A 12,323-nucleotide genomic window follows, 5' to 3' on the forward strand; every position below is an offset into this window, starting at 1 on the left:
TTCCTCCCTGTTCAACCTGCAGAGCCCGACCTTCTTCCTTCCTGTCACTCTCAGCAGGGCATTGACTGCTTCCTACAAAGGACGTAGACATCATCAGAAGACAACTTCCACACCTCACATCACCAAAGCTCACCCTCCCCTCATTGGCACTCACCCTTTTCTCTTACATTTAAAAGACAATCTGCCTCCCTCCTTGCTAAAGCTTCCTGTGCTCATTCTCTCTCTCTCTCATTGTCAACCATCCTGTTCATCTTGTTCTCCAGAAACATTGAAATCCTGTTCGTGCCTGAACCATGGAATAAAAATAACCAACACACTTCGTACCCTGCTACAGCTTTCCAGTGACCAGCCCTCTCTCCTCTACTTCACAGCCAGATCTCAAGTTGTTTAGGGTTAGTCTCCATTTCCTTACTTCTTTCTCATCACCTACCACTTTTGATTGTATCTCAACAGTCTATTGAAATTCTCATCATAAAGTTTCCATATTTCCAAATCCAGTGGACATTTGTCTTCACCCTACTGGACTTCTCCACAGTATTCAACAGTTTCAAGCACTCACAATATGTTCATGCACACACACACACTCACACACTTACACACACTCACACAAACATTCACACACTCACACACACACTCACACACTCTCATGCACACACACTCACACTTCTTAAATTCTTATTTTGAAATGTCAGTTATAAAGGGGGTCAATCATATTTTATTGAATATAATTGTATTTCTCTTAAAACCAACTCACTTATTATAAGGTTATTACTTATAATAATTACTATATATCTATACATATATATATGTATATATATATTAGAATAAATTAGTTTATACTACTTTGTATTTCAATGAGGACCTTAAGTTGACTTTAAAACCCGTATGTATAGGCAGGCTATATTATTTCTGAGTTTCATTTATGGTTGATGTTGGCAGCAGTGAGGAAGGCACCAGCTGTTAGACCCATGAGGTCAGACCGGACTTGGGTTCAGCAACCTCGGTTGGGTTCTGGCTAGGAAAGAATTCAGAGCCAAGACTCAAATTATAAGAGGACATTTATTTGAAAAATCACAAGGGTAGAAGAAGAAATTCATAGAAGAAATGGGCTTAGGAAACAGGTTATAGAGCAAAGGAAAGGACTTGGAGCTTTCCACCTGGTGGCCTTCTGTACCTGGCCCATCGTCCTTGCTCTGCCCATGTCTATCTAACCGCTCACCACATTAGCCAAAAGGGCTTTTCAACGTATCCATTAGAAAGAGCTGGTGTGTCTGGTGGGACCGAGTTTCTGCTCTAGTGGTGCCAACTTCCTCATTGTGGAGTCCAGGGGGTGACCCAGGGCAAGCGAGCTTCTGTATTTCCCCAGGACTCCCTTCACTGCGTTTGGAAAAGATTCAGCTTGTCAAGTAGCTGAACGATACTTTGTCTCTTTAACTAACATGAATTATTTGGGTTGCTCCTTAGGCTTATGTCAGCTACCTGAACAATGGGTTTTCATCAAAATATTTTATCACTTCTTTTTACACTTAACTCTCCGAGCTTTGTGTGAGAAGACACAGTAGAAAAACAAATCTCCAAGCATAAGATTATTCTTCCTGTTGACAATTATTTGTAGTGAAGTTGTTTTCTGGCCATGGTAAAACTGTTATGGGCTCAAAATGGCAAGGCCATCTTTTTGATTATTTTTCCCAAGAAATGGTTTTTAGCCATTAGACTGCTTTCTGCACATAGGTTTCCTTTTTTCCTCCCTGAGTAGGAAGGCAGTTCTGACTGCTTCAGTGAAAAAGCTTCACTGCATGATGGATGATCTCTGAAGAGCTCTTGTGTTTCTGGTGGACCCAGGGCCCAAGTGTTGCACCACCAGAGGGCGCCAGAGTGCAGGGCCTTGCCTCTGGTCTCTAAGAGCACAAGGGGTTGCAGCCCCCACCGAGGCAGTGTGCAGAGGCGTAGCTCACCAGGACAGCCAGGGCACCAGGATTCCGGGGAAGATTCGTGGGGCAGAGAGATCTGTGTGCACTGGTTTGTGGGCTGTTGACAAAAACACAGCCAACACAAAGGAGTCCATCTAAACCCTGTTACTCAGTGTCTGCAGATCAACACAATCTGTGTCACCCAGGAGCTTATTAGAAGTGCCCAGCCTCAAGCACCATACGATTTCACTTATGTGGAATCTAATGAGCAAAATGAACTATCAGCAAAACATAGACGCATAGACAGAGAGCTGGCTGACAGCTGTGTGAAGGGGGGAATTGGGATGGGGGTGGGGTAGGAGGATTAAGTGAAAAAAAAAAAAAAACACCTCATGGACATAGACAACATTGTGGGGATTGTGGGGTTGGGGGAGGTGGAGAAGGGTATGGGGGAAAATCACAGTGGAAGGAGACTTGACTTGGGGTGGTGAACACACAATACAGTGTACAGATGATGTGTGGTAGAATAGTGCACCTGAAACCTATATAAATTTGTTAACCAGCATCACCCCAGTAAATTCAATTAAAAAAAAAAAAAAAAAGAAATGCAGTCTCAGGCCTCATCCCAGAGCAAAGAACCAGAACCTGTGTGTGAACAAGACCCCTAAGTGGCTCTCAAGCCCATGGTAGCTCTAGAAGCACTGCTGCTCACGCCCACACTCACGGCTGCAGCCTCCAGACCACAGTGCAGACTCTGCTCCCCAGGAAGCCTCCAGCCCCTCTGTGGGCCTCGGGTGCTCCGCTCACGTCCCCCTGCATGCCGTCACCTGGATCTGGCACGTTTCCTTACTGGCCCGTCTGCCATTCCTCAGAGGTGAGCTCCAGCCCAGATCACTGTGTGCTCACCTTGCACATTGTCTAACTCAGAGCCAGCTCCCGTCAGAAGGCACCTTGAGCCAAGGAAAGAATGAATGACTGGGCAGGTGATTGACATGACTGAAATAAAAGCCTGAAATCCACAGAAGGGTAGGTGTTTATTTTCGCTGCTTCTTAGACAAGCTCTACAAGGTAAAACCGAGACTTGTTCAACGGCACACATTTTAAACATCGGCCTCTGACATGGCGTTTAGGGTTCCCAGAGCAGGCTGGTTCAGGCACTTCTGTACCAGAGGCGTGTAGAATTTCCCAGGCTCCAACACAGGGACTCGATCTCTCGGGAATGTTGTTGCTGCTTGTGAGGTAGGGAAGAGCAGCCGCAGACACAAGGTTAAGGCCAAGCCCAGAGCCCTCGTGGCCTTTTATGAGCTGCCTATCCGGTTGGCGGATGGGCAGGGCCTCTGTGCACCTGTTCCTCCCTGCCACCCGCCTTGGCACCCTTTCCCTCCTGAGGAGCACCTGCAGCAGGGTGTGGGTGGGGAAGGGGAGGGCTCACACTGGACTTCGCTCTGTGTCAGCGTCTTCGATAGAAGGAATCATCTCCAGGCCCAGGGAGGCTGGGAGGAGGAAGGCAGCCAATATCGACTGGGGTTGGTGGTCCTGGGTGGGCTCCAGCTGCCCGCGTTCTCCCCGGTACCTGTCAGCAGGGAGCTGCTGGGCCCCAAGTTGCCAAGCAAGTGCTGAAACCTCTGCTTCACCTGCCACTTTGCAGAGGCCTCTCGAAGGGCCACTGCGGCGCTCCATCAGGGCCAGACTCCGAGACAAGCGCCTGCCGCTCAGCCTCGGAGCGGCAGATGGAACAGCTTCGCGCACTGCCTTCCCTCCATCACTCACTGGCCTAACGAGACATTCTTGCACTTGGCCTTTCCCCCTTTTCACTAAAGGACCCTGATGTGCTCCACAGACAGGAGCTCATGAAGCCGCCCCGGGGAGGAGGGGCCCCCTGTCCCTGCAGCGCTGTCTGCTCAGCCTTGCCGGGCTCTGTTCCAGCCCAGGCTGCCCTCTGGCCCAGGAGACTCAGAAATATGAGCGTGACCCACAGCTCCCCGCCGAGCTCAGTGTCTCGCGGATGTCTTCCAGCAGGAGCTCACCCCTGTGTTCAAGGTGCTTTTTGCGGAAATGACTGATCACCTTGGTTCTGCCAGGAGCTGGGGGACAACTGTTTGTTCGCAGGGGAAGTACAAACAGTTTCAGTGTGAATCAGTGAGGGATGGAATATGACTCAAGGGCACATGTCCATGGCTCTGGCTGTGGTCCAGCCTCTTATGCTTTGTGGCAGCAGAATTTCAAGTTTGTAACTTTGGTGAAAAAGACACCCCCAGCTATTTCGAAACATAACCCTCCCTAAAGAGGAACTTGGACCAGTGTGGTTTTCTGGGTGCTCAGCAGGCAGGCTGTCTGCCTGGGGGCAGCAGAGGGCACTGAAGAGATCCTGTGTTCTTCCAGGACCCACGGAATGACCCTGGGTGGGCCTGAGAGAAGCTGGCTGCGCGCTGAGGCCGTGTGCTCCCCTCCCCCACGCACAGACCGTTACAGGGTCTGCTCCAGGCCTCCTGCTCATGTTCAAACTAATTATCTGAAAGTGAGAAGGCACAGTGGTCGAAAGCACGGTCATCACCAATTTAAAGGAGGGAAAGAGATTATACTTGTTCTCAAGACGGGGTTCATTAGCGCCTCCGGGAAGGCGGCGACTTCACACTCCCACAGGAGGATCAATTTGCAGCGGCCGCGGTGACTCCTGACTTTGAGGGGAAAATCTCCCCAGCTCAGGGAGTATTAGGGGGAGAGCGCCAGCCCCAACCTCCCTCCTTACTCTCCTCCACCTGGCAGAGGAAGGGCCTTCACCTGGCACCCGGGCCCAGGCACCAGGCCCTCCCCGCCCCCGCCCTGCCCGCCATGCCATCTTAGAGCCCCAGCTCTGCACAAGCCTGGGGAAAGTAGCAAAGGGGAGTGTGAGGCACAAATGGATTGACCACCAAGGCACAAGCCCCTCACTGCCTTTTCTGTGTGGAAACCTGTGTGGATAGCTCTGCAAATGCCGCAGTGTGAGATGCTGCTCTCCAAACACTGGCACTTGCTTTTAAATCTACAAGTTGAATCTCAGGGACTGAACATTTTAGCTAAGTAAGTATAATTGCAAATCCTGTTATGTATATATATATGAAATATATATGAACTTATATATCACACACATGTGTGTCATTCTGAATATTATTGAATACGTTTGCATCTCAGGAATTTGGACCTCAAACCACCCATTTATGCACAATGACACCATACTGCACGGATCAGGAAAAAACCGCCTGGGCAGGCGCAGGGCACCGTCCTGCGGGGTCTGGTTCCCAGAGCAGGTGCACGTGCCTCACACGTGGCTGGTCCTCTGGGCCAGCGTGTGGTCCATCGGCAGGGTGAACTTGACGGAGCTGTCCTTCTCCCAGCCCCTCCGGATCTTGGAGAGTCTGCGGCTTAAGCAGGGCAGGAGGAGCAGGGCTTTGGCCAGGATGACGACGCAGGGCACCAGCAGCGTGAGCGTGAAGGTGGGCGGCAGGTAGAACTTGTAGCGGCTCTCCTCGAAGGCGCGGGTCCAGCCGTAGGTGAGCGTGTGCAGGGTGCTCAGCACCAGGGCCACAAAGCCCAGAGTGGACTGCGGAGGAGAGAAGGCTGCAGTGAGGGCCAGGCTGACGGACAGGGACTCCACCCATGGCTCCCTGCTTGCAGGCAGAGGGGAACAAAGGAGTGTGGCTTTGGCAGCCAGGGCTCTGAGTTCAAATCCCAGCCCTATCACTCACTCTCTGCATGATCTTATCACTACCTAAACTCTCTGAGCCTCAGTTTCCCCAACAGCAAAACAGAGCAATGCTTCTACCCTGAAGGTATATAAGGATTGATTGATTCATGAGGATTCAATAAAGTAACTGTTACTTGTACCTCTGGTGGCTAACAGAGAACATTTTTATTTTATATTTTAAATAACTTTTTATTTTTCAATTACAGTCGACATATGATGTTATATTAGTGTCAGTTGTACAACCCAGTGATTAGACATTATACAACCCAGTGATCACCCAGATACATCCAGTCCCTCTCACACCATATGTATTTATTGCAATATCATCGACTATATTTCCGATGCTGCACTCTACATCCCCGTGACCATTCTGGAACTGATTTATTCTCCTCCATCCTGTCACCTCTTTCACCTAGCCCGCTATCGCCTTCCCATCTTGCCAGAGGCCTTTAGATGTTCAAAGAAATTTAAAAACATTTGACTAGGCCCTGGCCAGTTTGGCTCAGCGGTTGAGCATTGACCTGCGGACCAGAGAGTCCCGGGTTCAGTTCCTGCTAGGGGCACGTACGACCAAAAAAAATAAATAAATAAAAAATAAATAAAAACATTTGACTAGTTTTATGTATGTTTTAATGTATATTAGAGTAACAAGTGTCTACCAGCATACCAAAATCTTAATTTCACAAGTAATGTTTGGTGTAAGGCCAGATGAAAAAGTGAATTGCTTTTAAGTTGATTCAAAGGAAAACACAAAGTAGAAAACGTACATGGTACGTGGACGTGGCATCAGTGGCGAAGGTGGCTCATCGCGGCCTGAAGGCTGGGTGACCTGACACTGGAGATAAAGCCCAGTGCTCTTTGTGGGTGCTGGTCCCGCACCTCCTGCCCACACCCGGTCCTGGACACCAGGCGGAAATGACTCTGCTGCCTGGAAGGAGGCTGACGAGCATGTGGAGATGGAGGCCACAGCGGATCCTAATGTTACAACAGAGAGCCCGCCCCTACGCCACGTGCAGGTCCCTTCCGGCTAAGATGGGCTCCTGGTCACGTGCCCGCACTTGACTCTGGGGACAGCGCTGCAGTAGCTGGGCAGCGCTGCTCCGTAAGCCTCGGGAAGATTTCGGGTAAGGTTTCGTGTGGACAAGTGCCGCACTCTGCGTTCTGCCCCTGGCGCTGGTCTTGGCTGGTGCTGCTCTGAAGCACACCCACCTTTTCCAAGTGCTGATCTATTGATGTGGAAGAAGACCGGGTTCAAAAGTCCCCAGAACTGAGAACATATTTGCAAATCATGTGTCTGTTAAGGGATCAATATCCAGAATATATAGAGATCTCCTAAACTCAACAAGAATATAATGAAACAACCCAATTAAAAAATAAGCAAAGGAATTGAATAGAAATTTCTCCAAAGAAGATATATGAATGGCCAACAAGCACATGAAGAGCTGTTTAATATCACTAATCATTAGGGAAAGGCAAATCAAAGCCACAATGAGATACGCATTAGGATGGCTACTATCAAACCAAAACGGAACAGGACAGAAGAGTGCAAGTGGTGGTGAGGATGTGAAGAAACCGGAGAGACGTGCATTGTTGGTAGGAATGTAAAATGGTGCAGCCACTGTGGGGGACGATATGGCCGTTCCTCAAATGATACAATAGAATTACCATACGCTCCAGCAATTCCACTTCTGGGTATATATTCACAAGGTTGAAAGCAGGGTCTTGAAGAGATACTTGTACACCCATGTTCACAGCAGCAGTTTCACAGTAGCTAAAATATGGAAGCAGCCCAAGTGTCCACTGACGGATGAATGGGTAAACAAAGTGTGGTGAATATATTTGCAGTGGAATAGTATTCAGCCTTAAAAATTTAGGAAGGAAATTCAGACACATGCTACGATACAGATGAACCTTGTGGACGTTACGTAAGTGAAATAAATTAGTCACAAAAAGACAAATATGATTCCACTTTTATGAGGCACCCAAATAATCAAAACCATAGACAGAAAATACTACAGTGGTTGCCAGGGGCCGGGGGGAGGAGAATGGGACGTTTTTATTTAATAGTCACAGAGTTTTAGTTTTGCAAGATGAAAAGAGTTCTGGAGGTGAATGGTTGCACATTATGATTAAACTTAATGCCACTAACTGTATACTTAGAAATGGTTAAGGTGGTAAATTTTATGTTATGTGCATTTTACCACAATAAAATAAGTTGAGGGGGGGAAAGAAGGTCTCAGCACTGACCAGCAGAAATTAATCACAAACAGTTCTGACGACCATCCTGACATCCCGCAGCCAGCTGCCCAGCCCCAAACACTCGCTCAGCCGACTCGTGTGGATTTTGGGCGTCTGCTGAGATGGGTGGGAAGTGCCTTTTACCCCTGAGAGTTTATCAGTTTGAGACTGTGGTTTTCCAATCTGGCTACACATTAAAATCACCCGAGGAAGTTGAGGAAAATATTAATGTCCAAGCCCCAGCCCCACAAATGTGGATTAGACTGGTTTGGGGTGGGGCTCAGGCATCTAGAAGTTCAGCGGTGATGCTGATGTGAGGCCAGGATGAAGGTTCTCATCACCCAAGCCCTTTCGCTTCAGGTGAAGTCCTCAAGCCCCTCTGCCCAGGCCATCTGTTGGGGTGAACGTGGACCTTTCCGTTCCTTTAACAAAACCCCCCAAGGGCCTTGATGTGCCCACACTGCATCATGGGGCTTCCTAGATGCTGCAGCAATGAGACCCCACCCAGGCCTGGGATCCCAGCCCTGGCAACCCTCAGTGACATGCCCTGGAGCCACCATCCCCAGCACCCAGTTTGGAGATGGATTGTGCTGGGCATGGGGGCCAGACACTGGGCGTGGAGATGCCGCGCCCAGTCATACATCCTCATCCTTTAGCTGCCCAAAGTGGCAGGTGGCAGGAAGACCCTTCCTGGGCAGTGGTTCAGAGTGCTGAGAGCCAACCCAGCCAGGAACAAAGGGCCGCGTGACTTTCTGTCCCAAGGAAACCCCTGTGATTCTAGCAAGTTTGTTTCCCTGAACTCTGTCTCCTGGGAGACAGTTAAAAATCCCAGAACAGCCAAAGAAAGGGAGGCGTTGTCAGGGCCAGTGAGCACCCGCGCTGCCCAAGCTAGGGCCATTCAAAAATGCTACACGTTATATTTTATTTTCTATTTTGAGGTTTTAATTTTAATTTCATACACACACACACACACACACACACACACACACGAAAAATCATTAATCATGGTGGCTTAAGGCATTGGGTTCATGAGCTCCACTGACTGGTGGCGGCCAGGGTAGAAAATGGCTGATCACTGTCAGGTCCTGATGCCTGAAGTCAAGATGTTATCTTATCTCGACAGACTGTTTCTGTGGTCAGACCTGAGGCTTTGTCCTTAAGACCAGAATCTGATGTCTCACTGAGTAAGGAAGTGAGTGGAGGGACAGGATGGAGAACCGGTCATGGTGAAGAAATGGAGTTTCTGCGATGTTACATTGGGATGTAGTTCCATGTTAATAGATGTATCTGCAATACTACGTTATAGTTATTGAATTAATCTCCTATTATTAAATAATTAGGCTGTTTGCAACTGTTTCAAACAGCCATGTGATGAGCAGGGGGGAGTTAACCCTCATCCGCACCTTGCTGTCCCGTCAGTATGCATTTCCAACTACCTCTCCTACACAACCCTCCGTCTTCACTGCTTCTGTTGTTCAAACCGAAACTTTAGCTGCGGTGATTTCTCACTTTCCCTCAGCCTTCAAACCCGAGCCATCAGAACAAACCCATCGGCTCTCCCTAACTTCCCACTTACATCCCGGTCTGCTCGCCTGGATGGCTGTGTAGCCTGTTCCCCCTCTTGCCCACTACAGCAGCCAAAGTATCATTTTACTTCGATTTATTTATTTATTTTTATCCTCACCCAAGGACACCTTTTTTTTTTTGCATTTATCTTCAGATAGAGTGGGAGGGAGAGAGGGGGAAAGAGGAACATCCATGTGAGAGAGACACATCAACTGTTTGCCACCCCCCCAGGGACAAACTGCAACTGAGGTACATGCCCTTAGCGGGAACCGAACCCGAGACTCTCTGGTCCGCAGGCAGATGTTCTAACTGCTGAGGCAACTTGGCCAGGGCTACTTTGATTTTTAAAACATTTTTATTGATTGATTGATTTTAGAGGGGGTGGAGAGAGAAAACCACTGATTTGCTTTTCCACTTACTTATCACTCATTGGTGGATTCTTGTATGTGCTCTGACTGGGGATTGAACCCCCAACCCTGGTGTACTTGTACAACCTGTAATGACTTCCCCTTGCAGTCAGAAAGTAAAATATTAAAAGTGCTTCCCAGACCTTGAAGGCCTCTGTCATCTGCCCCTGCCTACCTCTCTGACCCAAGTGCCGCCACTCATCCCTTGCTCTTTCCCAGACCCTGACCTCCTTTCACGCCCCGAATGGAACTAGTTCCCAGTTTAAGGCAGGGTTCCTCGCTCTTCATACTGCCGACATGTGGGGCTGTGTGGGCTGTCCTGCATTATAGAATTTTCCTTTATTTTTATTTTTTAATTACAGTATACTTTCAATGTTATTGTGTATTGATACACAATAGAGCATAGTGGTTTGACAATCATATACTTAACAAAGTGTTCCTCCCGATGCTTCCAGGACCGGCTTAGCACTATACATAGTTATCAAAATACTATGTTCCCTATGCTGTACTCTACACCCCAGAGACCATTTTGTAACTACCAATTTGTACTTTTTAAAAAATGCTCACCCGAGGATATTTTCCATTTATCTTCAGTTAGAGTGGGGTGGGGAGGGAGGGAGAGAGAGAGAGAGAGAGAGAGAGAGAGAGAGAGAGAAACATCAACGTGAGAGGGACTCACTGACTGGTTGCCTCCCACACGACTCCAACAAGGGCTGGGGACTGAACCACGACTGAGGTACATGCCATTGACTGGACTCGAACTTGCGACTCTGGTTTGCAGGCCGATGCTCCAACTGCTGAACCAAAACAGCCAGGGCCGATTTGTACTTCTTAATCCCTTCACCTCTTTCACCCACTCCTCCAATCCCCCACCGTCTGGCAATCACCAGTCCACTCTCTGCGTCTATAAGTCCGTTTCAATTTTGTTTGTTCGTTACTTTTGTTCTTCAGATTTCACATGTAAGTGAAATCATATAATATTTGGTCTTTCTCTGACTTATTTCACTTGGCACAATAATCTCTAAGTCCCTTCATGCTGTCCCAAAGGTTAAGATTTTCTTCTTTTTTTTTTTTTTTACAGCCAAGTAGTATTCCATTGTGTAAATGTACCACAGCTTTTTTATCCACTCATCTACTTATGGGCCTGTGGGCTGTTTTGAGATCATGGCTATTGTAAATAACACTGAATGAATGTAGGGGTGCATATATTCTTTCTAGCTGGTGTTTTGGTATTCTTAGGATATATTCAGCCCTGGCCGGTTTGGCTCAGTGGTTAGAGCGTCGGCCTGCGGTACAGACAGAGGATATATTCCCACAAGTGGGATCAGTGGGTCAAAAGGCAACTCCATTAAAAAAAAAATTTCTTTTTTTGTTAATCCTCACCCAAGGATTTTTTTCCATTGATTTTTAGAGTGGAAGTGAGGGAGGGAGGTGAAGAGCGAGAGTGAGAGAGGGAGAGAGAGATAAACAATCCAAGCATGTACCCTTGATATAAAATTGAACCTGAGACCCTTTGGTGCAGGGGCTGATGCTCTAACCACTGAGCAATACCAGCCAGGGCCCACTTTTAATTTTCTGAGGAAATTCCATACTGTTTTCCACAGTGGCTGTACCATTTTGCCTTTCCACCAACATTGCACTAGGGTTCCATTTTCTCCACATCCTCCCCAGCACTTGTCATTTGATGATTTGTTGATGACAGCCATTCTGACAGGTGTGAGGTGATACCTCATTGTGGTTTTAACTTGTATCTCTCTGATTAGTGACGTTGAGCATTTTTTCATGTATACTGGCCATCTGTATGTCTTCTTTGGAAGTATTTTAGCCCTGGCCAGTGTGGCTCAGTAGGTTGAAGCACTGCACTGTACACCAAAAGGTGGTGGGTTTGATTCTCTGTGAGGGCACATACCCAGGTTGTGGGTTCGATCCTGCCCTAGTTCTCTCTCTCTTTTCCTCTCTTAAACCAATAAAAAAAGAAGTATTTTATTTTTTGATGCAATTGTAAATGAGATTGCTTTCTTAACTTCTCTTTCTGATCGTTCACTATTGGTGTATAAAAATGCAACCAATTCTGAATATTTATTTTTTTATCCTGCTATTTTACTGAATTCATTGATCAGTTCTAGTAGTTTTTTGGTGGAATCTTTAAGGTTCTCTGCAAATAATGACAGTTTTACTTCTTCCTTTTCGATTTGAATGCTTTTTATTTCTTCTTTTTGTCTGGTTTCTGTGGCCAGGATTTTCAATACTATGTTGAATAAAAGTGGTGGAACTGGACATCTCTGTCTTGTTCCTGATTTTAAGGAAAATGCAGTTAGTTTTTCCCCATTGAATATGTTAGCTGTGGGTGTGTCATATATGGCCTTTATTATGTTGAGGTATGTATCCCTCTATTGTCACTTTGCTGAGAGTTTTTATCATGAATGAGTGCTGGACATTATTAAATGCACTTTCTGTATCTATTATGATGATCATATG

General features: G+C 47.3%; 1 protein-coding gene across 2 annotated transcripts in view; it reads right to left on the minus strand.

Moving 5' to 3' along the window:
• Positions 1-4,754: 4,754 nt before the first annotated feature.
• The window catches only part of STEAP3 (STEAP3 metalloreductase), a 47,936-nt gene continuing 40,367 nt past the window's right edge, over positions 4,755-12,323 (minus strand). The window contains exon 5 of one of the 2 annotated variants that reach the window (XM_036254828.1): positions 4,755-5,490. In XM_036254828.1, the coding sequence (XP_036110721.1) occupies positions 5,209-5,490 (282 nt within the window). In that variant the 3' untranslated portion in view covers positions 4,755-5,208. The remainder of the gene's footprint in view (positions 5,491-12,323) is intronic. The other variant, XM_036254829.1, reaches the window with a different exon arrangement.

The sequence above is a fragment of the Molossus molossus genome, unplaced genomic scaffold (assembly GCF_014108415.1).
Source record: "Molossus molossus isolate mMolMol1 unplaced genomic scaffold, mMolMol1.p scaffold_m16_p_11, whole genome shotgun sequence".
Classification (NCBI taxonomy): Eukaryota; Metazoa; Chordata; class Mammalia; order Chiroptera; family Molossidae; genus Molossus; species Molossus molossus.